Genomic DNA, 23,376 nt, shown 5'->3' with positions numbered 1-23,376 from the left:
GTTTGTTTTCTATTATTTATGATCAGCATAATTGACAATTCATACCAAGAACACAACATCAACTGCTGTAGCAGTGTTTACAAAGCACTTCTGTTAAATACAACTTGCGCTAATGTGGATGCATTTTAATTTAGTGATGAAACAGTGATTTGAATGACGCATAATTCAAGATTATTAAAAGCATCACCTACGTAAAAACAACATGGTTTAATATCTGGCATCAAGATTTACAATGTGATTATCCTCATGTTATATTTAATTAAATACAATATGTGCCAGTATCATGTTTGTCAATAACTTTATTGTTGGTCCAATTCATTTTAACGCTTTTCATTCTCATCTGGATGATTTTAAGAAAATGGTTAACGATGCAAACAGTCTGAATTCTGTCAACAGGTATCAAATTGTATTAGAAGTGAGAAGGATGAAAATCATCAAAAAACTGGATGGTCAGATTAAGTATGTACACAAATAGTACGAACGAAAGATCTCATAACTTTCTACAAGTATAGTCAGTATTGCGAAGTTCGCCATACTGCGAAGTTCGGGCACCCTAAGAAATACACGATTTTCACCATGAAAACCTACAGGAAGAGCCAAATTTCACCAAAAAGTACGAAGCTACAGTTATTTTCTCTCCAAAATGACCCGTGTGCAAGAAATTACTTACATATTTGTCAATAAAATGACGAAGATCTATGAAGTCTGTTATAATTACTGAAAGAGCAACAGCGCCACCAATTTTTACCAGCGCCACACTGTGGGTTGCGTGTCCGAACTTCACAATACTCTAGCAAGAAATACCAGTTCCACAATCACGAAGAATCTTCTTGGAAAACAACGTGAAAACAGTTTGCAGGAAAGAAAGTTTGGCCGTGTATCGTACTATAACAAAATTCTCCCACCATATCAAGTATATTTTCAAATGATTTATTACCAGAAGATTTAGTTTTGGGGTGTTTTAAGTCTTAAGTGGCCAAACTTCGAAGTCACCATCCTACTTTAACCGGGTCCCACAGACCCAAACACTTACAATGTCTTTATCAAGCAGGGCTGGCTAATTCTGTTAATGATAATATATTATCACATTGAAAGGGGACCAGGAAAAGTGAAGCAAAAACAAGCATTGCTCAGTGTTTTTATGTAATCACAAAGACTCGCTGAATTATGAATAACACACAAAACATTCCTAACATGTAAATGAAATGAGGGAACGTAAACTTTGATCATTTTTGGCAAACATTCACATGAGCATATGTAGCAGTTTCTGTGTCATCGCATAGGCATTTTAAAGGGTGTGAAGACTCGCGCAAAAAGAAACGTCTTATGCCGGTAATTTGACCAACTTTCGAATGAGGTGTAACAGAAGTGTTAAACACCACCATCGATCTCAGAACATATATACATACACAGCTTGCTACTGTCGGTAATTAGACACTAGTGTACAGTCAGTACTAGGGTTGGGCGATATATCAAAAAATATTATTATCGCGATAATTTTTTTTCAAGACGATATTTTTTGAGGATTGAACAAATGACGATAATTTCTTGTGAAAGAAATTTGAAATAGATGTAGAAAAAAAATCTCCGTTTTATGTGTACAAATGTTATTCTAGCATTCCATGGTTAAGAAAGTTGAAAAGAAATATTTTATCAACTTCATTTACTGACTTTTGAACTTCGTGAAAACCCGTTCTTTACAACATTGACTGTAAAGAGAACAAAACTCTGAAAATCAGTAGAGAAATTACCAATTGTGTACGAAAAGTAAGTTGGTACACCTTTCTAATTTTACGAAAGATCGAGCAAAATACTTTCGAAAAATTCACGCGAAACTGGCATATCGTGCTAAATGCAACAAGTGTCATGTAAACAAGGCTCTAGTACACCCATTTATGAATAAACCAGAAGACCACATATGGTGTAAAGCGGGGGAAAGAAAGTATTTTCTAGAATTTCCAACAAAAAATAATAATAATATCCTACCATAGTTAAGTGTATAGTAAGTAGCCTAACCACTTCGTCGGTTACGGATCTCACGTAACAACAAAAACACAACTAATTGTATTTTGCGAAGTTGACGATTTCTACAAGGACATGGAAACAATATGTAGCATTAAGTTAAGGTGGCCTAAAACATGGAATTACAAGGTTTACTTTCATAAAGATGGCCATACTGTAGCTATTGGGGCCTTGATATCGTGCTACAGTATGTCTGTATGGTATAGACTGTGCCTCGTGTATCATGGGGAATAGTTTGTTTTGTTCAGGCGGAGGAGTCAGTTGGCTTGAGGTGTGTTTTACTTACCTTAATGTTACGGGGATATTTACCTACTTTCCTTGAACGTCCAAGATAATATTTCGCATAACTTTACGGATCCTTTACTGACTGACCTAATTAATTCTAGGGTGGAGCCAAAAAAGTTTACTCCATGAAAAGTTTTTTGGAACCGTGCCAAAAATGTTAACAAACAGGTGTTAGACAGGGGGGTTGTTTTGCAAGGTACCTGCGAAAATTTGAAGCACATTAGCCTACCGTGATATTTAAGTACGGTTAACACTGCAGTTGTAAACTGATTGTTAGGCAGTCTAGAAACGGGGCTTTGCCGAACGTAGTTTGCTTCATAATATCGACAGTTTTGTAAGTAAAACTTTATAAAGATTGTAAGACAGATTAATTCTCTTTTCATTTTATCACATAATATAGCTACTCTAACTTGTCATTTTAAAACTTTCATCAGTTTTGTGACAATTTAAATTCATAAAGTTAGTCAGTATTTTGAGTCCTCAATTGCGAATATTTTATCGCCAGACACGCAAAAATACTTAACTTTTCCGGGGGACTTCGCCCCTGGACCCCAAAAGGGGTTCCACCCCTTGACCCCAACGGGGCTCTAAAGCGGGCCCTGAACCCCACGCCATTATGCTCGGTGTGTTTGCTGCGTGAAAACACCGGTGGAAATCGGCAGTTGTTTTTAGTGTGTTCGCGAACACACTAAAAACAACAAGAAAAAATTATCGTAATTATCGAAATATCGCGATAATTTTTGAACTATTAATCGTGACATTAAAAAGCAAATATCGCCCAACCCTAGTCAGTACATACAGCTGCGGTCAATATCCACAGCACAGTATACAAACGATACAGTGATGGACATCTCAGGTCCAGCTAAAGATAACAAGGTATCACGTTTCATTACTGTCTGCATTTTGTAACGACACAAAACGTCACTTGCAAGCAACAGAAAGTTAACTTTTGCAGATGGCCGCACACGGTTTGGGGCGAGTCTTCAATGCCTTAAAATTGACGGTTTCTGTTCTTGCTGTCCGAGAGCAGACGGCATACTGACTGGGTGAGCAGTGAGTTAGACGTCCTAATCTTGTAAAGACAGTTTCCCCAAATACTCCTCTTTAAGCTCCATTTATCATGTGTTCTCTTGTAGCTTCCCAAAGTGATTCTATTTCCTTCTTTCTGCCTCGGCACTTTGTATCTGGCTAGCAAGGATGTCCCTCTCGTACATCAGATCAGAGTATTTCTTCTGTAGCAATTTCTCACGTTCGGTTTGGCGATTGACGTCTTCCCGTAGAGTCTGCAACATAAAGAGACAGTAAATGGTGATACTTCCAGTAGACTGAATAAAGGGGATGACATACAACATTAACATCGATAAGGAAAGCTCAAGTGAACTTTACTTCCCAGAATATGAACTATACACATATTTCCAAGTGTATTAGACGTCGCATTAAGAAGGTGTAATGGGTTAAACATAAAATGCATTGACATGCAATATTTCAGCCCACTAATATAGCTCATATAATAATATATATAATAATATCTCAAAAGGCAGTTCTTTGCAGGGGTGGGCAAAGAACTTGGCTCGATGATAGCTAACAGTTCAATCAATACTTCAGGCTAATCTGTTACTGATGTAAAACACAACATTTATATTATTTGGGAAGCACCATGGAATATTTCCTGAATAACATACACACTTCACTTCGGGCTTTACAATCGCAATCTTCCTGACACCACATTTCATTGCCTGCATGTGACATACCAGCACTGGTCCATATCAATTGTAAATAAAGGTAACTCAGTTACGTGTCGATGAATTGTGACCTCAGAGTTAATGCATGTTTGCGAACCAACAGAGTCTATGCTGACAGTGGTTAAGTAATCAATTACCTTAAACCTCAAGTGTCATATTGAGTTACACCTGGTATACATAAACACTATTATACTCTACACACGATTTACCCATCCCTTACCTCAAGTGTTAATTGAGTTACACCTGGTATACATAAACACTATTACACTCTAAATACTATTTACCCATCCCATACCTCAAGTGTTATTTGAGTTACACCTGGTATACATAAACACTATTACACTCTAAAAACTATTTACCCATCCCATACCTCAAGTGTTATTTGAGTTACAACTGTCATACAAACACTAATAAACTCTACACACTACTTACCCATCACATACCTCAAGTGTTATTTTCAGTTACACCTAGTGTACATAAACACTATTACACTCTACACACTATTTACCCATCACATACCTCAAGTGTCATTTTGAGTTTCACCTGTCATACATAACACTATTATACTCTACACACTATTAACCCATCATATACCTCAAGTGTCATTTTGAGTTTCACCTGTCATACATAACACTATTATACTCTACACACTATTTACCCATCATATACCTCAAGTGTCATTTTGAGTTTCACCTGTCATACATAACACTGTCGTACTCTACACACTTTTTACCCATCACATACCTCAAGTGTCATTTTGAGTTTCACCTGTCATACATAACACTATTATACTCTACTCACTATTTACCCATCATATACCTCAAGTGTCATTTTGAGTTTCACCTGTCATACATAACACTATTATACTCTACACACTATTTACCCATCATATACCTCAAGTGTCATTTTGAGTTTCACCTGTCATACATAACACTATTATACTCTACACACTATTTACCCATCACGTACCTCAAGTGTCATTTTGAGTTTCACCTGTCATACATAAACACTATTATACTCTACACACTATTTACCCATCACATACATCAAGTGTCATTTTGAGTTTCACCTGTCATACATAACACTATTATACTCTACACACTTTTTACCCATCACATACCTCAAGTGTCATTTTGACTTACACCTGTCATACATAACACTATTATACTCTACACATTATTTACCCATCACATACATCAAGTGTCATTTTGAGTTTCACCTGTCATACATAACACTATAATACTCTACACACTATTTACCCATCATATACCTCAAGTGTCATTTTGAGTTTCACCTGTCATACATAACACTATTATACTCTACACACTATTTACCCATCACATACCTCAAGTGTCATTTTGAGTTACAACTGGTATACATAAACACTATTATACTCTACACACTTTTTACCCATCATATACCTCAAGAGTCATTTTGAGTTACACCTGTCATACATAACACTATAATACTCTACACACTATTTACCCATCACATACCTCAAGTGTCATTTTGAGTTACACCTGTAGTACATAACACTATTATACTCTACACACTATTTACCCATCATATACCTCAAGTGTCATTTTGAGTTACACCTGTCATACATAAACACTATTATACTCTACACTAATAACACATCCCATACCTCAAGAGTCATTTTGAGTTACACCTGTAGTACATAACACTATTATACTCTACACACTATTTACCCATCACCTACCTCAAGTGTCATTTTGATTTACACCTGTCATACATAAACACTATTATACTCTACACACTATTTACCCATCACATACCTCAAGTTTCATTTTGAGTTACACCTGTCATACATAAACACTTTTATACTCTACACTATTAACACATCCCATACCTCAAGTGTCATTTTGAGTTACACCTGTAGTACATAACACTATTATACTCTACACACTATTTACCCATCACATACCTCAAGTGTCATTTTGAGTTACACCTGGTATACATAAACACTATTATACTCCAGACATAATTTACCCATCACATACCTCAAGTGTTATTTTGAGTTACACCTGGTATACATAACACTATTATACTCTACACACTATTTACCCATCTCATACCTCAAGTCGTAATTTTGAGTAACACCTGGTATACATAAACACTATTATACTCTACACACTAATTACCCATCCCATACCTCAAGTCGTAATTTTGAGTAACACCTGGTATACATAAACACTATTATACTCCAGACATAATTTACCCATCACGTACCTCAAGTGTCATTTTGAGTTACACCTGGTATACATAAACACTATTATACTCTACACATTATTTACCCATCACGTACCTCAAGTGTCATTTTGAGTTACACCTGGTATACATAAACACTATTATACTCTACACTAATAACACATCCCATACCTCAAGTCGTTTCGGTATCGCTGTCTGCTCGTTATCTCTCAAGCTTTGGAATGTCTCGAGTTCTACGAATGACTGCTCCACTTGTTCACAGTTATCCTCCAACTGTTTGATCAGCCCCATGGCCCTGGACTGATAGCCTCCCAGAAAAATCTTCAGCTTCTTCTCCATCTTGGCCGCTTTCTTGGCTTCTCTTGTCATCACGCCTCTGTTCATCTACATATCAAAGGATGAAAAACAATCATAATCCCGGTAACGAGGGACAGACAGAGTGACGGACGAGGCTCAAAATGACATGAATAAACAACGATTAGAAGTTTAACTACAATGATTCCTTTTTGTATATATCTGTTGATACAGATAGAGGAACTGTAAGTCACAAGGTAACCGCAATCACTACACTTCACTGTGATGCTTGGCCTCTTCAGGGACCATGTAAGTAAACTGTAATAACAACAAGGATTCATTGGGAAATCAAACTTGATAAATGAAATATCTAATGTTCCTTTGAGATGGTAAGACTGCAGCTGATCACAATGAGATTTGCTAGTCTGTTTTCCGGGCCCATTCATACCACTGAGTCAATCCCTCTCCGAAATTCATTTCAAATGTCAATCAAGTTCAGTTGCTATATATACAAATGAATTTCTGAGGGTGTGTTTTATTTGCTCCTAGCAGGATCTTCTTTCAATGCAGAAATTGGTTGCTAGCGGGTACTATTGTGTGCATCGTGATGTGACCACTGCTTTGCAGGCTCATTAACTGAGCAGCAAGGACCTACATGTCCACTGAAGCAAGAAGACTATGCATGACAGGGAATACATTAGTGTTTAAAGTTTGTGTACCAGTTTCAAGTTTCTGAAATGTTTGTCTCTTATAAAGTACTATCAGCACTGTGTACAAACCTGCTATATATCTTTGCATTTGTACAGCAATTTGCCCAAGCTATATAGCATTTTGCAAAGCAATACTGGATAAATTGCTCCTTGCATAGGTAATACGATGCAGAGAAATTAGCAAGCCAGAATCTGGCAGGGTGATTGATGGATTGGACCTAACACGCTTCCCAATGGCCACATGTCCTTCCATTTGTCCTTTACACACCAGTCTTTACACACCAGTCTTTACACACCAGTCAACCAATCCTTTCTTCATCTTAGTTTCATTCCATACCTTCTGGTACTGCTGTCTCTCTCTATCTCAGATGTAACAGACAATCTCTATTAATTGTTCCTATCAGCTGAACTTTATTGAAGCTATTATACATAAGTTGATACAGACAGTGAAAGACCATACATCACAACATATCACCAAGATCATGCTTGGACTCTTTTACCAATACCAAATGGTCAAATTCCCTTTCTTTTTTCCTTTTCACACGAGTCGTATGGAGACATCTCTTCACCTACACCTATTCATTCTCTGCCATCTGGCAATGCCAGCTCTCCACACACAACTCCCCCACCCCCCCCCCCCACCAGAAAGGAAATCAATACAAAAACACCATTCTTGAAACTGGCAGAAATCACATACATTTGTTCACTTTAAGTATCTCAATGATAACTTAAGAGTAACAATGGATCCTATTACCCTTTGCAAAAGCATGGAAATTAACCAAGCTGAATAAGTGTTAATTAAATATAAACACAAGGAATTCTCCTGCTTTTTTCCCCATATCTTTTCAATCTTTCCAGAGGCCCATAAAAGGGTTTAAAACTCACCTCCAGTTTCTTTTCAGCAGACTCTATCCTCTCCTTTTTACTGACCATGTTAGCTCTGGTGTAACGCTTCTGAGATGGAAGGTAAAGCACCTGACTCTGACATTCATCCCAGACCTGAGAGTATGCATCCAACGAGAGGTCACCATGACCCATGCCTTCCTTCACCACCTCCATCTCCTGTCTCAGCAATTCCCTGGCCTTGATAAAACAAAAGAAAAACATGGATTAAAATTGATCCCTCTGGTTTACTAATGACCCATCCCTTCCAATTCCATTTTCTGGAGCAGTTACCTGGCCTTAATGAAACAAAGAAAAACATGGATTAAAATTGATCCCTCTGGTTTACTAATGACCCATCCCTTCCTTCACTAATTCCATTTTCTGCTGGAGCAGTTCCCTGGCCTTTTCGAGAGAAATCATAAAAAAATAAAATTGATCCCACTGGTATCAATGCCATCCCTTCCTTCACGAATTGCCTCAGAATTGTGAAAACTTTTGTTCGTGATGAACAGGCTTGATACATGCCTTATCCATATTCATCCACAAAGAATCAAGAATAGTGAGTTAAAAAAAGATCATGGTGAAAGCATCCTAAACCCTCTATCTTCTGAACAGAACAATTAAAAATACTGAGGCACAAACAGTTATAAACAAAACAAACACAAGAGGTTCATCTGGCTCATTCCAGAGATTTCTCAAGAGACTGGTTACAAGTATTTCACTTCATAAATGATCCCCAGGAAAGAGGTTAATCGGCTCATTCTAGAGATTTCTCAAGAGACTTGTTACAAGTATTTCATTTTATAAATGATCCCCAGGAAAGTCTTTCAAACTAGCCTACTCTCCATCCTCTCACCTCTGTGATTTCCTCCTCTGTCACTTCCTTGTAAGGGTGCTGCTCTAGGTAAGCTGCGTACGTTGCCTGCACGCTCTTCTCCATCTTCTTGTTGATGCTCTGATCCGTGACCGGGTTCTTGAAGCCGTCGAAGTGGAGCATCGTGATCATCTCCTCCTTTATGATCTCTTCTGCCTGTAAGGATTGAGGCAGACCAGACAAAACAACATTGCAAAAGTTAAAAAACACGCCGAATGGATCATGGAGCTCGAAATACAAACACATGTTCACATATTAGCAGATCTTTTCACAGACACCGAGGCTTCAGCCGACAACTAGTCGAGCAATACACTGGATACACAAAACTATGGGCCTCCTCAAAAACAAACACTGGAACTAACTACACTGGTGTAACTGCTAGCCGTTTCATCCGGTAAGATAATATATTTTGTGTCCCAAACGTTCAAATGCAATGCATCTTTGTGTTCGTTTGCAAAACTTCAAAGTTTGCATCAGAATTACACCATAATTCTACCAAGCAATATTTACACGTATGACCTTATGAACATAGTCGACATCAAGTTAATAAGACAAGCCTTGAACAAGAGAACACCTCGAATACATGGCCGACAGCCAGTGGCGGAGCGGCCATACAGTCAGGGGGGCGGATGCCCCCCCTCACGGACTCAAATGGACTGCTGGCGCCCTATTCACCTTTTTATCATTTTTTACTTATTTGCGATTATTCACATTTTGATTGCGCTCTCATCTACCTATTGACATTTGTCACATTTTGTTGGCGATGACACCTATTCTTTGTTTATCTGCAAATTAGCAAGGCCGCAAAGGGTCATTTCCAGCCATCTAGGGAGTATCTTTACTCAAAAAATTTCTGTACGCTCTGTGCCAACCTGTGGTGGCGCTCCGCTTAGATAGTGTCCAAAGAGCCCCTACAGACCATTCTCGCCCCCTCTGACCAATATCCCTAGCTCAGCCACTGCCGACAGCATAACTCTGAATAACTGCTTATGAATATTCATTATCTACCTTCTGTTGATCAGTCATGGTAGTGTCCAGATCCTTGGGCCTCAAGATGGCCATGTTGATTTCCGTCGGCCTTGGCAACGCTCTCTGCATCACCTGAGATCTCCTTCTCATTTCCTCTACCCCTAAAAAGAAACAGTTGAAACAGAAGTGAAAGCTTAAAAGGAAGACCAAACCTTGCAAGAGGTATACATCCTTCTAAGAGACAAAAGTTAGACGAAAAATCGTCCAAAATTCAAGAATTCTTAGCAATGTAACCGTAGCAATGTAACCATATTTTGGAACTTGCTTCACCCAAACATGTTGTTTACACAGAGGATAGTTAAGATTACAATGTAGAAATAATATATAACAACATTAATTTAAGAAAAGTTGATTGTTTCGTATTATTACACAATTATTAAATATACAAATATGGTATATTAATGCAAACTGGTAAAGACAGCTTCTTAGATCCTTTGTTGTAGCTTTTTGATAATTTTGATAACTTTTGTAACGCTTTTTGTTATCGTTCATTATTATCTTAATCTCATAAACTTTTATATGACTTAACCTGTATTTTTGATGTTCTGTATACGGTTATATTTTTATCCTATTTATAAATTTCTCTGTAAATTTATATTGGAATAAAGAAATGAATGAAAAATGTGAACTGGATGATCACAGAGAAATAGGTTTAAAAGATTTACTTTTCTCTTCTATGATCTGGAGTCTCCTGAGCTCTATATCAGCCGCATCCTCCACATAATGGGGGTCGATTTCTACCTCTTCTTGTAACCCATCCTCATTCTCTGGGATCACTATTTCAAAATCGTTCCGCGGCACTGGTAGTCCGGCCAAACTTTTCTTCAGCTCCATCTTTTGTTCTCTCTGGGGATGAGAATGAATTAAATGAATGGATTTTTCGCTGTTGCTAAAAAATTGTTGATATTTATCATCAGCAAAGACCTTTAAATAACTTGTGGATCTAGCAGAATTTATGTGCCCCTGTTAATCTGCAACACTGGGCCGGGTGGGGGGGAATGAATTTGAGGTTTCACATGGGGAGTTTATTGAAATGGACTATCTTACCTTCAGTTGTTAGACCTGTGTGAAACACCATTCAGCAATGTCTATTAAAGCCAAATCCACCGATTCATTAAACCGAGGGGACACTTCTCTTCTTTCTTCAAACAGCTTTACAGTTTATTTTTTGCCCTTATATCATAGATGCCAATTGAATTTCCCATCAATAGCATCAGTCACCACTCATAGCACAAAATAGCCAACAATCACCACCAGCAGTATCAAATAGCCACCAATAGCAAATCAAATAGCAACGATACCAGAAATAGCACCAAATATGTGAGTCTCTCTCCTGTAATTTAATCCAATGTTTCATGAAATACAATGAGGGATTCCTTCTCTCTCACAATGCTGCAATCAGTGGCAATATTAACCCTAAAACCCTTTATGGAGTGTTAGCTCAGTGGTAAACGCCGGTGCCTTCCATAAGGTCCCCGGTTCGAGTCACTCACAGATTAATGTATGTTGTCCGGTTACAGAGTTGTTGACAATTGACAATTTATAATAATGGACATTAAATATGAATGTAAGAGACTGACTTTGGTCAGCTTGCAGCTTTGATAAGCCAATGAGGCTTCTTCGCGAGTTCCTGCTTGCAGGAGGATCTAAAATACATACATACATACATAAAACTTTTCAAAGTTCACCTAGAGTGTTTAATGCTAATTAGACAATGTGTGAGCCAAACCATTTTGGAAATCTTACAGGCCAAACCAAGGAATAATTTAGTGTTCAAATTTTCTGTAACATTTTCAAAGGTTCTGAATTCTTTTCTCTCAATGAATACCATAGTTCCTGTGTTGAAAACTGCTAAACATCTTTACACTTGTATAGCAACAAGCTGACCGATGTGTACAGCATTTTGCGATTCGATACTGGATAAATTATACCCTGCAAGCAGTAGGCTTGGGACATATAAACATTACTTTATCATACTAAGGAGTAAACCTAACTTACCATTTGCCTCTTAGCCTCTCTCTGGCTGTCGTACTCCATTAGAGCATCCTCTGTGTTGATATTTAGATTATCTCTGAGAGGAGTTGATCCAGGGGTCGCTGAGCCCATGGTCCCTGGACGAGGTGTCCCTCTCGGTGTCATACCCGATCTGGGTGTCATACCTGTCAATTGAAAAAACCAAAACAAACAATGAATTTATTCAAGACAAAAAACAAAAAAACACAGTAAATGAAAGCCAATGTAGTACTACAAAGTTGAGAGGGAAACAAATGATAGTTTCACATTCATTTATCATAAAAGCAGAGTTTGTCAAGCAGAAAGTCCCATGAGACTGTAAAGTCCTTAAGTTTTGAGCGGCAAATTAAATACCTTTTTGATAACATTATTTTATGAGAACAGGGCTTCTCATCTACCAACATTTACTGTCTCTGACGAGGCCTGGATATGCATTCTACTGTGAAGTAAAATCTGACTTGCGTTAAACATTTCAGTACTGATAAATATTCTTCTACCACTTTAGGCAAATCGTGGCAAAGTTTATTGGTGGTTGTATGGTCCCAGAATACCAAATTTCTGTTCGGAAAACAAAGATCAGCTTTGGTGGTCGTCCGGCAGACAACTAGTTGTTTTCATGAAATTCAGATTGGATCATAACTAAATACCCTGAAAATAACTAAAATGATCAATTTGGTATCTACCTGCATCACTTGGAGAGATTGAAACAAAAAACAACAAAACCCTTAGGCCTATGATCCACATATAATGCCTCTCCTACAGTATACATATTGGTTATTCTTTGTTATTTTGCTTCACTTTTTCAGACAACCAAATTTGCTGTTCGGACAACCGAACAGTAAGATGTGATTGTCCAAGAGAAAAACCAGAGCAATCCTTAAAAATCTGTCCAACATATGTGCTTCTATGTACTTCTTCTTTGGAAACATACCATCAGCTCCATGACTTGGTGTCCTAAACGGTGTGCTAAATGCAGTGTTTGGGGTGGCCAGAGCCTGACGTTTTGGTGTTATGCCATCAAAGTCACTCTCAGCGATGGGGGTGTTCAGACCTCCTTTCAAAGGGGTGTCTACATTCTGGAGAGCAATGATATTCTGAGCTTCCTGATGAAAAGACAACAATAAAAAATTTAAGCTGTATGTCATTCAAACTTTGAACATTTCTGAGGCTTTAAAATGACATTTAAGGTTCTATCCCAAGCGAACATTCTCAACTTACCTAACTGGCTTGAAGCGCAAAATGACTTTGTTAACTTGTAATCTATTTGACCGAAGCTTACAACCCAAAAGAACAAACCAGTAAAATGAATACACTTCAATAGGCCTTTTCAAGACTCCGAGCTCAGAAGAGTAAGTAATTAGATAATGTAATGCATAATTTATCTACCTGAAGGACATTGTCCTGCGTAGCTGGTGTTCGAGCAGTCCTGAGGCCTGCAGGGCCAGGTGTCGCTGAATAGTCACTCAGTAGAGCCTGGGAGGCGCTGTCCTCACCACTGGCTTCTGTAGCGATCTGTCTTGCATTCTCACTAGCTTGACCCATTTTTACCACCTGCAATTAAAAAGATATATTCCTTGCATTCGAAAGTGGGATAGTATAGTAACAAATTGGTCTTCATCTTTTTTCTTTTTATTATCTAAATTCAGAATTAAAATTCTTTCAAAACAATACATGAGTAAATAAAGAATGTTGAAAATACACACATCATTTGAGACCAATTTTTTGTCCATTTGCTTACTCTACTTCTACTTCTGTCCATAGACATAAAAAATCTAAAATCACCAACAGTTTTGCCTCCCACTTCACCAATTACCCTTTTTCTGAACATTGTTATCTTTATATCTCTTTTTTATTGGTACAATGCTCTCTGTAAGAATTCACTATCACTTAGTTCATAATTTGTGCCAATTGCACATAATTGTTGACTTCCATGACTACACAGGTGATATATGGATAATTGCAGAGAAAGTCACTGCATTTTGAATAACTTGAAACAGAACCAAAGAGTACAAAGAAATAGGTATCTGGATCAGCGATGAAACAGATTATGATGGAGTCACCAAAACAAAAGGCAAGCCTGTTTTACTCAGCGTCTTTCAACTCTCTGCCACAGGATTTGTAATTAGAATAATCAAAGACTGAGAGCTGTGGATGGAGGAAGGACTTACCTCTTCTACCTCTGCATCTGATATCTGTGGTGCTGGGAGCACCAACTTGCTTCTCTTCTTAAGTGGCTCTGATAATCTGTAGAAAGCAAGGAAATGAAAGGTAGATAATTATTGAGGATTCTTACCTAGTACACTACTTACAGTTTAACTTGACAATTTACCAGAAAAGGAACATAGCACCATCTTCCCCCCTCCTCCCCCACCCTGTTATAAGACCAAAAAATAGCTCCCTTCGAGTTGCCTGAGAGCCAAATCACATAAATCGTACCTTATTTCAAAGCTATAGATACATAAATCAGGACATAACAAAAAAGCTGAATATTATCATGTCTCATATATCACTATTAGCCAAAAAATATCCATTCTAAAGTTTGGAGTTCAACATCCCAACAGATTATGGACGACAAATCACTCCCAAACACAAACTTCGGTCACCAAATAAAATTAATGGTAAAGTCATTTCAAACAGCCTTTGTACACATTATCCTACACGCTTATCAAAGTTTTACGCCCTCTCAGGATTTACTACCCATTCATCTGCTTACTTGTTAACCGCAGCGATTGCTCCTGGCATGTCGTTTTCCTTTCGTTTCTTCTGCCTCTGTCTGTCCTTTTTCTTTTCTCTCTGAGAAGAACAAATAATTGGATTGTTGAGTTAGTCAGTTATATATTCAGACCTGAAAAGGATGATTTCATTATGGCTGCTGATAAAAACCCTCTAGCAAAGAAAAGGTGGAAATGGATTTGATCCCCCTCCACACCCCCCCCCCCTCCCCATTGGAGGGAAGAATAGCTCAGATGCTAGAGTATCTTACTTGTATTCCTACAATCACTGGTTCCTAGCCAATGTGGTATTCTCTGTTGCATGCCTAACCAACAGACATTTAAAAAGGTAGCATTCATTTCAATGGTCTCTTTCTGTTACATTAAAATTGAATTTTTGTAACTATAACACAGCAAATCACAAGTATCTAAATATAATTGTCACTCTTTGACGTCACAATTGTAACAGAGTTGAGATTGTTTTTAAAGTATCCTGAGCGACAAATGTCATAGAGTTTACCTCTTCTTGCTCATCTCGTCTGGTACTGTCCAGGTCCTGCATCCGTAACCTCTTAAAGTTCAACTCTTCCTTATCCAATTCTTCGTTCGAAGTGTCATAGAATCCCGGGGCTGGTTTCTTTTCGAATGGAATCTCCTCGTTGTAGTCGACGCCTCGTCTCTTCCTTCGTCTCTTTCGTACCTCGATTCCGGCTGCTCGGAGCTCTCGCCTCTTCTGGAGGGCGGCCAGACGTCTTGCTTCTTCCAGCTGTTTCTCTCTGGCTTTACGCTTGGCTTTCTTTCCCTGCGTGTTGGCTAAGCGGGCCCTCGCCTCGGACAACATTTCCAGTTCTACGTGTGGAGAGAATTGGGGATGTGTAAGAAAAGCAAGACTAAGTTGCCGACAGCAACATGTCTGTTACCATTTCAGGACTTAACACAGCAGTGGGGATGCACCAGATTTGAAATTCTTAATGCCTGTGCATTCCTAGTCAGTGGTACAAGTTGATGGTTCTAGATCTGGTAGGGTAAGACTACAGTAAATTGTATGAAGCCCATGTCAGCATGGAGAGAGTTGTTACCGGCGTACCAGGTGAAAAAGAGAACACAATACACAGAACGATAGTGTAAAAGGTCAGCATTTGACAGAGAGAATGTGTTCATACCATTACAGCTAATGTAACAACAGACAATCTGGGAAATGTTGAAATAGGTTTGAAAAATGAAAGAAACTTGATCAAAGTATCAATAGCAGCAATGAAAGAAAATTGATCAAAGTATCAATAACAGCAGGGACTGACTGTTAAACTGCAGAGAACTATCATATACAGAAGACGTTTTCACAGAAATTGTCTTTGACTGATGGAGGAACAGATAAAACTGTACTGTACATCATACACTTCGAAAGTATTAAAATGTTGCAATATAGTCTCATTAATCTCTTAAGCTTGGTTATTAACAAGAACCAACTAAGTGTCTACAATTTACAGATAAATGTTTTTTTTTTCATGTTTGACTTAATTAGTCCAATATTCAAAATGGTTAAGTAGCTTCTGTGTAAAATCAATGCTATAACTGTATACCCTCTCTTTTATCATTCCTGTCAATACCAAGGCAGATTATCCCCTGCAAGAGTCACTTACCATCTTCATCCATGTCGATCGGATCCGGTCTGGCCGGTTTGTTCTCTGGATTGGGATCGATCTCTCCTGGCTTCAGCTTCCTTGGATCATCCGTAGTATCGGGATCATCCTCTTTCTTTTGGGCTTGATCCCTGATAGAGAAAAGAAAGGCATCAAAAAGGTTATTTCAAAAAAGAATAACATTTAACACAGGGGGATCAGTATCACTCCCACCAGAATAATGGCAGGTACAGTCAGTGTAAAAATGTATGGTACAATAGCTATAACTTGGATCTGAATGGTTTGATCTGAAATTGCATTGTAGTCTCTTCTTTGTATATATATAATAAACCATTAAATTTGGATCCACACAACCTAATTTTGTTCCGATAATAATTGATTAAAGCACTTAAGAGTCGTTAAGTAGAGGTTCCCCCAAATCTGTTAGGTCACTACACCATTGGATTTTTGAGGACTAACTATATGATCTACATATATATATGAAGCAATCCCTGTTTAAAACAGCAATGATACAATGGTCATTCCCAAATGGACAATGTTAGTCTACTTTTGCTTACAGTGTGCTGTGACTGAAGGTCAAACACATTTAAACCATCACACAAAAGCTTGTCATATTTCTCTGCTAACATGTACCTCTGTGGTAGAATAGATACACTTTAAGGCTGCTAAAATTTCAATTCTAGGTAGTTTAAGGACAATTTCCATCAGTGTGGCATATTTAATAATTATTCACTCCCAAATCAATCTTTTTTTCACCTGTTGCTCCAGGTTCCAACAAATGATTCTCCTTTGATTTCTCTTCAATTTCTCTCCAAGAACTTTTAGGTAAAGTTCGATCTTCTGCTGTTGTTTGCAACTCAATCAATCGAATAGTTTGCAAAGCAATCAATTGAGTACTGTAGTTTGCAAAGCAATCAATCGAGTATCCCGATACGTAAGGTTATTTTACAACAAAAAGTCAGACAGTGCTGTTTTCTATTTTCACATTTCTTTTTAACCTCTTGGTTATTATGAAAAAAAAAAAAATGGCGTTTCTATTTCCTATCCTTATTTCTTTTTTGTACTGGGGCCCATCAATTTCCCACAAACTTATGCTTGGATGGTTCCCAAGGTTTTGTAACCCAGAGTCGATCATTGCACTTCTTACGGTACTCACAGTAAGATCTCGTATCTCTCCAAGCACTGAGCAGCGGTCCTTCCGACGATGGGAGCGATGGTCCTCCACTGGGTGGGCATCAGTTTGGCCAGATGGAGGAGTTTCTCATCTTCCTCTCTGCCCCACTCTGTCTTCTTGATGCTGGGATCCAACCACTCAAACCTTATTGTGATAGAAGGTGCAATAAACAAGTTGAAATCAGTGAAGGGTAACAAAGAGTCTAGAAATGCAGGTTGTAATTTATCTGGATTTGCTTCCAGAAAATAGTACTCAAAAAGACTAAATTGCCATACAAATTACAAAGACTTGCTGCTACGGCATGTACAGTCTTTGTCAAACTTTATGAAACTTACATCAGAAATCTCAAAATTTCTAGGCCAGATGTGAACACAAAGCATTTTCTGTAATAGGTGAGTATTAGAAACAAACCAATGATATCACATTTTTCTTATCAACATGTCACTCAGTGTGATAAGAAGCTCTGCAAAAGTGGCTAAATGACTACACTAAAATTCTGCCATGTTAAAAGTCTTAGTAAATAACAAGTTTCCCTGAGCTGTTAAAGTAACTTCACTTACCATCTGGCTTTGCACTGTTTTGCTGATTTTCGATGCAGTAAAGAGGCAATACGTGACCACTGGTTCTTGCCATATTTCATAACAGCTGCCTTGAGAATTTCATCCTGTTCATAAAAAAAATTTTAAATGTATAAAGAGTCACATGTAAGGTTAAACAAGTATTCATTGATCTTTTTCAAACAGTAGCAAAGCCTGTTTATCAAAACATATTCAGCAAAATTCAAAATTGGTCACTGTACTGTAAAAAAGCAATGAACGCTAGCCTACTTAAAGCGGAACTCTGCACAGCAAAGAAATTACTAATGATTGTTAAATGTGTCCTTGGAACTGCTTGAATTGCTACAGCATTGTTACTTGCAAGAGAGGCGAGTGCAACATTACATGCCATCGGTAATAGTAGGCATACAGTAGTGTGATCCAGCATGCAGTATAACGAACAGTTATACCTGTGCATATTCCAACTTTAACTTTTTGGATAAACAATGGCCATCTTACTGTCTGAATTTTTCATCGCTCGCACTCTGCGAATGGGCCAAAATTCTCGCCAGAAAGTACATTGTCATGATTGTGTATTTACTTAGGCTACCAATACTACACAATGGTATCAAAAAAAGATTATATTGACTATGGAGATTGAACGCATAAGGAGATTTTTAATACAGATATATGTCCAAGTTACTGTAGGTCTACAGATCTATAGAAAACTGTCCCCTTTTGCCATGTGAAATCCAATTGCATTTTGCCATTTGGCCTTCATATGGCTGAATTTCGAGACCTGGGATTGGTTGGATCTCGCGAGCTTTATTGGAGTGATTAGCAACAAATTTTGCTTCTTTATTTTGTCGATGATTATTTTCGATTCGTGAAATTCGTATGGCTGTCGCCAACATGCCATACAGTAAGTTAGGCTAGCCCAAATTGGAACTGTACTACACTGTAGCCTAACGTTAATTCTTAAAACGCTAGGATTGGTAACATTTTGGTCCTTGGCCCGAGACGCAGACAGCCTCTTTGAGCTTCATAACTTAAAATTAACAGATACGTAGATAAACTTTACCTCAGTATTTCGCCACACCCCTCCCTTTATCTGTATACGCGGCATGATGAGACTGCTTTCGAAGCGGGATCGGAATCGAAATTTTGGCTAGGAAACTTAGCCCTCTCGTCAGTTCAGTTCCAGTTTGGGTCACCTTGAAGTTAGAGTGCAATATTGGTCGATGATAACGAACATACTATCATAGTAATGAAGCAAGCAAACAACTGGGTTCTGAACAACGCGCATTGACTGCCTTTACCGGTATGGCGCGCCTTTTGGGACTTATTTATAAGTTTCTTTTCTATTTTGTCTAATCTAATATATGGGCATCAAAATAAAATAAAACTGTTAACAAACTGCTTATCCACTAGAGAGCCTGTGTAATAGAATGTGTAAAAGTAAGTTGGCCTGACGTTTCGATCCTAGCAGGATCTTCTTCAGAGGCTAAATGACAAGTTACAGTAACAGAGGGGACAAAAACACGCACAGAATACAGACAGGTTAATGAGCACGGTGAACACAATGAGATAGATGAAAGGAGATTATAAGTAGACAAGGGATGGTGAGAAGAAAGGAGCAGGGGAAGAGGAGAGGTAGGAGATAAACAGTGGGGGACAAAGAGAGGATAATATATGTGCGTTATATAACTACGGCAATGTTTATCTTCACTGTTCTTAACTTTCCATCAGTGGTTATATTCTTCATTATGTGGTGAATACAAAAGTTGCCTACTGAAGGGAAAGTAAAGGTCATGAAGACTACTCACTAATCTGCTTCCCGTAGGCCAGGGTTGTCCAACCTACGGCCTGCGGGCCGCGAATTTTTTTTTCCTGAACCTTTCGGGCAGTGTACGAGGAGTTTAGCCAATCAGAGCGAGGCTGCGTTGATGACGTACTACTCAGTAAAGATGGTCAGTCGGGTAAATGCGTTGCTTCAATAACATAAGGTGGAAAACGAAAGTCCGCGAGTTCAGGCCCCCGTGTGGATTTTTCCCCCATTTTTCTCATGTCCAAGTAGTTATGTCCAAGTATTATATCATGAATTGAAAATCGATATTATAAGTTATGTCATGGTTTTAGTGCATGGTCATCTTATATATGAAACTCCGAAGATAGTGTGGCGAAAATATATATAGTTTCATTTGTTTATTTTCCTTCTAGATCTTATTAGAGGGAAATCGGTCTCAGTCCCAAAATGTGGTACATCCGTTTTAGGAAAGTTTATCCTAATTTAAAGGCAGATGACTGGCTAGAATAATAGACAAGGGAAACAGATATTCATTCTGGAACAATTTAAAAGAGAGGATTTATTGCATAATAAAACAAGGGCAGTGCTTGCACTCTTTTTTACATAAATCGCTCATCAGTTTACAACAAATATTTGGCAGTTTCCACAATGAACCGTTAATTACTGGACCTCGTCTCTCTCAAGGAGTTGCTGTAGGAAAAGTTATTTCATTGCAATCGGACCTCCGTTAGGTCTCCAATTATTAACACATAGAGCAGGATTTTTAATAAATAAACCAATGATAATTTACAAGTAAAGAAAGTCAAATATATTTTATCTAACTGATGTTAGTCGATTCCTAAACACAGTTCCAGGCGCAGAAAATCAAAATTACAATTAAATACAGGATCAGACAAAGACTTTTTAAAAAATATATGATTAAACGGCCAACTAAAATTACTTTTTTACTTGCAAACAGCAACTTGACGAGTGAGTCAAAATTTAATAATCTTAGCACTATAGCAACAACTTGAAATTCACAGCGATCATACATCGCCGTTTTTCAACAAAAAAACCGATGCAAACGTCACGTAAGTTGTGCACAATGATTCAGTATAATGTTATTAGTGCAAGGCCTACATACCTTAATACTTTCTGTTGTAGTACAACAATGATGTTGACTTATCGAATGTGATTTCCCCACTTCAACATTTGGTAAGCACGTAGAACGTCATCAACACAGCCTCGCTCTGATTGGTTAAACTCCACGTACACTGCCCGAAAGGTTCAGGAAAAAGAAATTCGCCTGCGGGCCACAGTCCGGCCCGCCGCAGGGTTGCGTCCGGCCCACCAGAGATGCTCTACGGTGTGAAATTTAGTGAGCAGATTTATTGATAACAATTTGAAGCTTTATAATCAATCATTCGAACCTTCTGGGTCCAAAAAACTGCATACAGGTCAGTTTGTGTGACACTCTCTCAGCGGAGGGGAAGGGGAGGGGCGGTTGGACTTTATTCATCTGTTTTATCAGGAAGGAAAATAAATCAGTGCGCTCCGCGCGCAGTGCTCACATTTTGTTGCCTTAGGCTTCGCGCAAAAAATCGAAAATCGAGCGTAGGGTTCATGCGGCTCCCTCCTTCATCATAATCATTCCATGTGGCCCTTCTCTGCAAAAGGTTGGACAACCCTGCCGTAGGCCTACGTGTGTTGGTCATAGTACCACTATATGAACAACAACAGTTATGAAACTGATACTTCTTGAATGTGTATGTTGGGGGGGGGGGCAGTGGAGCGCATACATACTAAGCAGATGCTGCCGGACATAACACGAATGTCTGGTCGACATTGTAGAACGGTCTGCTCTCTAAATGACGATACAACGTTGTTCCATTTTGGGGATACAACTAGGTTTAGAGCGATATCAATGTTGTGTACAGATCTGGGCGTTCTGTGTACGGTGTGATGATGAAAACTGCTGGTCATAAATGTCTTGTCTTGTTCTATGCAAACACCAACTAGATGGTTATTACTGCACATGGGACAGGCACGCAACATGCATAAGCCTAACAGAGAGAAAACACCTCGGGTCCACTCTGATGATCAGTTTTCAGACAGAAGAAAGTATTCCAATCTTGAGTTGTTCTTGGCCAAAAAAAAAACATTTAAAAGCATCTACATTAACACTAACTTGTCTGTAACTAAAACCGTTAGCAAATGACGATCTGGTGCGAACTATAGTTGGTAATGTCAACAAAATCAGGAACTGGTAGAGCCACTAATTAGTTGTTAATAGCCTTATGAACAGTGGCGGAGCGTCCATACAGTCGGGCGGATCCCCCCCCCCCCTCCGACGGACTCAAATGGACTGCTGGCGCCCTTTTCAGCTTTTTACCACATTTTACTTATTCGCGATTATTGACTTTTTTATTGCGCTCTCATCTACCTATTGACATTTGTCGGCACATTTTGTTGGTGTAATTTTCCGACAAAATGCTCTAATGGCGGTTTTTAATTTATATTTATTTCTGCCAATATAGGTGTTGGCAAAATGTTGTCCCCCAGATGTTGTAATGCTGGCATTTACAGGTCCAGAATACCTAATAGGCACAACAGGCATTGTACCAGGGCTACGAAAACATGAGTACTCACAAAGATACCGCAGGGATTGTGATGAAGGGCATGTACAGTACTTTTAACACCCATATAAACTTCCGAGTTGTCACAAATGGCGATGACACCTATTTATTCTTCGTTTATCTGCAAATTAGCAAGGCCCGTAAAGGGTCATTTCCGGCGATCTAGGGAGTATCTTTATTCAAAAAAGTTCTGTACGCTCCGCGCCAACCTGTGTGGCGCTCCGCTTAGATAGTGTCGAAAGCGCCCTACAGACCATCCCCCCCCCCCTTGACCAATACCCCTAGCTCCGCCACTGCTTTTCAAACAACTTTAATCATGAATTAAGCCGTCTCTTCTGTAAGTTGTTGAAGAAGGGTTGTCACACTAGTTGTACGACGATAGTCCTTGCACACAAATCTAGCAGCTTTACGCTGGACCAATTCTAGTTTTTTAATGTAACCTGTTTTGTGTTGATCCCAAACAGAGGAGGCATATTCCAGATAAGGACGAACTAAGGTGTTATAAGCAGTAATTTAAGTTTTGGTATCACAATCATAAAGATGTCTACGAATCAGGCCAAGAATCTTGAAGTCCTTAGAAGCTATGTTATATATTTGAGTAGTCCAAGCAAGATTACTAGTTAAAGTGACTATAGCTAGATATGAGTGTTGTTTTACCGCTTTGAGGGGAGTATCATCGATTACATACTGGAACTGTACAAGTTTCTTTTTATTTGTAACAACCATTTAGTTGCATTTAGATTCATCTGCCAAGTCTTACTCCATAATGAAAACTTATCCAGGTCTTGCTGGAGCATGGGACTGTCGTCA

The 23,376-nt window shown here is 38.5% G+C and overlaps 1 protein-coding gene across 1 annotated transcript; it reads right to left on the bottom strand.

The window, feature by feature from the left end:
• Position 1: 1 nt before the first annotated feature.
• LOC139962487 (cell division cycle 5-like protein) lies at positions 2-19,384 on the bottom strand. The gene is made up of 16 exons (XM_071962488.1): positions 19,226-19,384; positions 18,169-18,272; positions 17,591-17,752; positions 16,435-16,565; positions 15,315-15,643; positions 14,797-14,876; positions 14,252-14,327; positions 13,470-13,634; positions 13,015-13,186; positions 12,069-12,229; positions 10,736-10,916; positions 10,050-10,171; positions 9,024-9,197; positions 8,168-8,365; positions 6,450-6,662; positions 2-3,590 (listed from the first exon to the last, which is right to left on the bottom strand). The coding sequence occupies exons 1-16, from the start codon at positions 19,268-19,270 to the stop codon at positions 3,459-3,461; spliced, it is 2,445 nt and encodes an 814-aa protein (XP_071818589.1). The 5' UTR covers positions 19,271-19,384; the 3' UTR covers positions 2-3,458.
• Between the last annotated feature and the right edge of the window lie 3,992 nt (positions 19,385-23,376).

Source organism: Apostichopus japonicus, chromosome 21 (assembly GCF_037975245.1).
Source record: "Apostichopus japonicus isolate 1M-3 chromosome 21, ASM3797524v1, whole genome shotgun sequence".
NCBI lineage: Eukaryota > Metazoa > Echinodermata > Holothuroidea > Aspidochirotida > Stichopodidae > Apostichopus > Apostichopus japonicus.
This window is presented reverse-complemented; position numbering and strand designations above follow the sequence as displayed.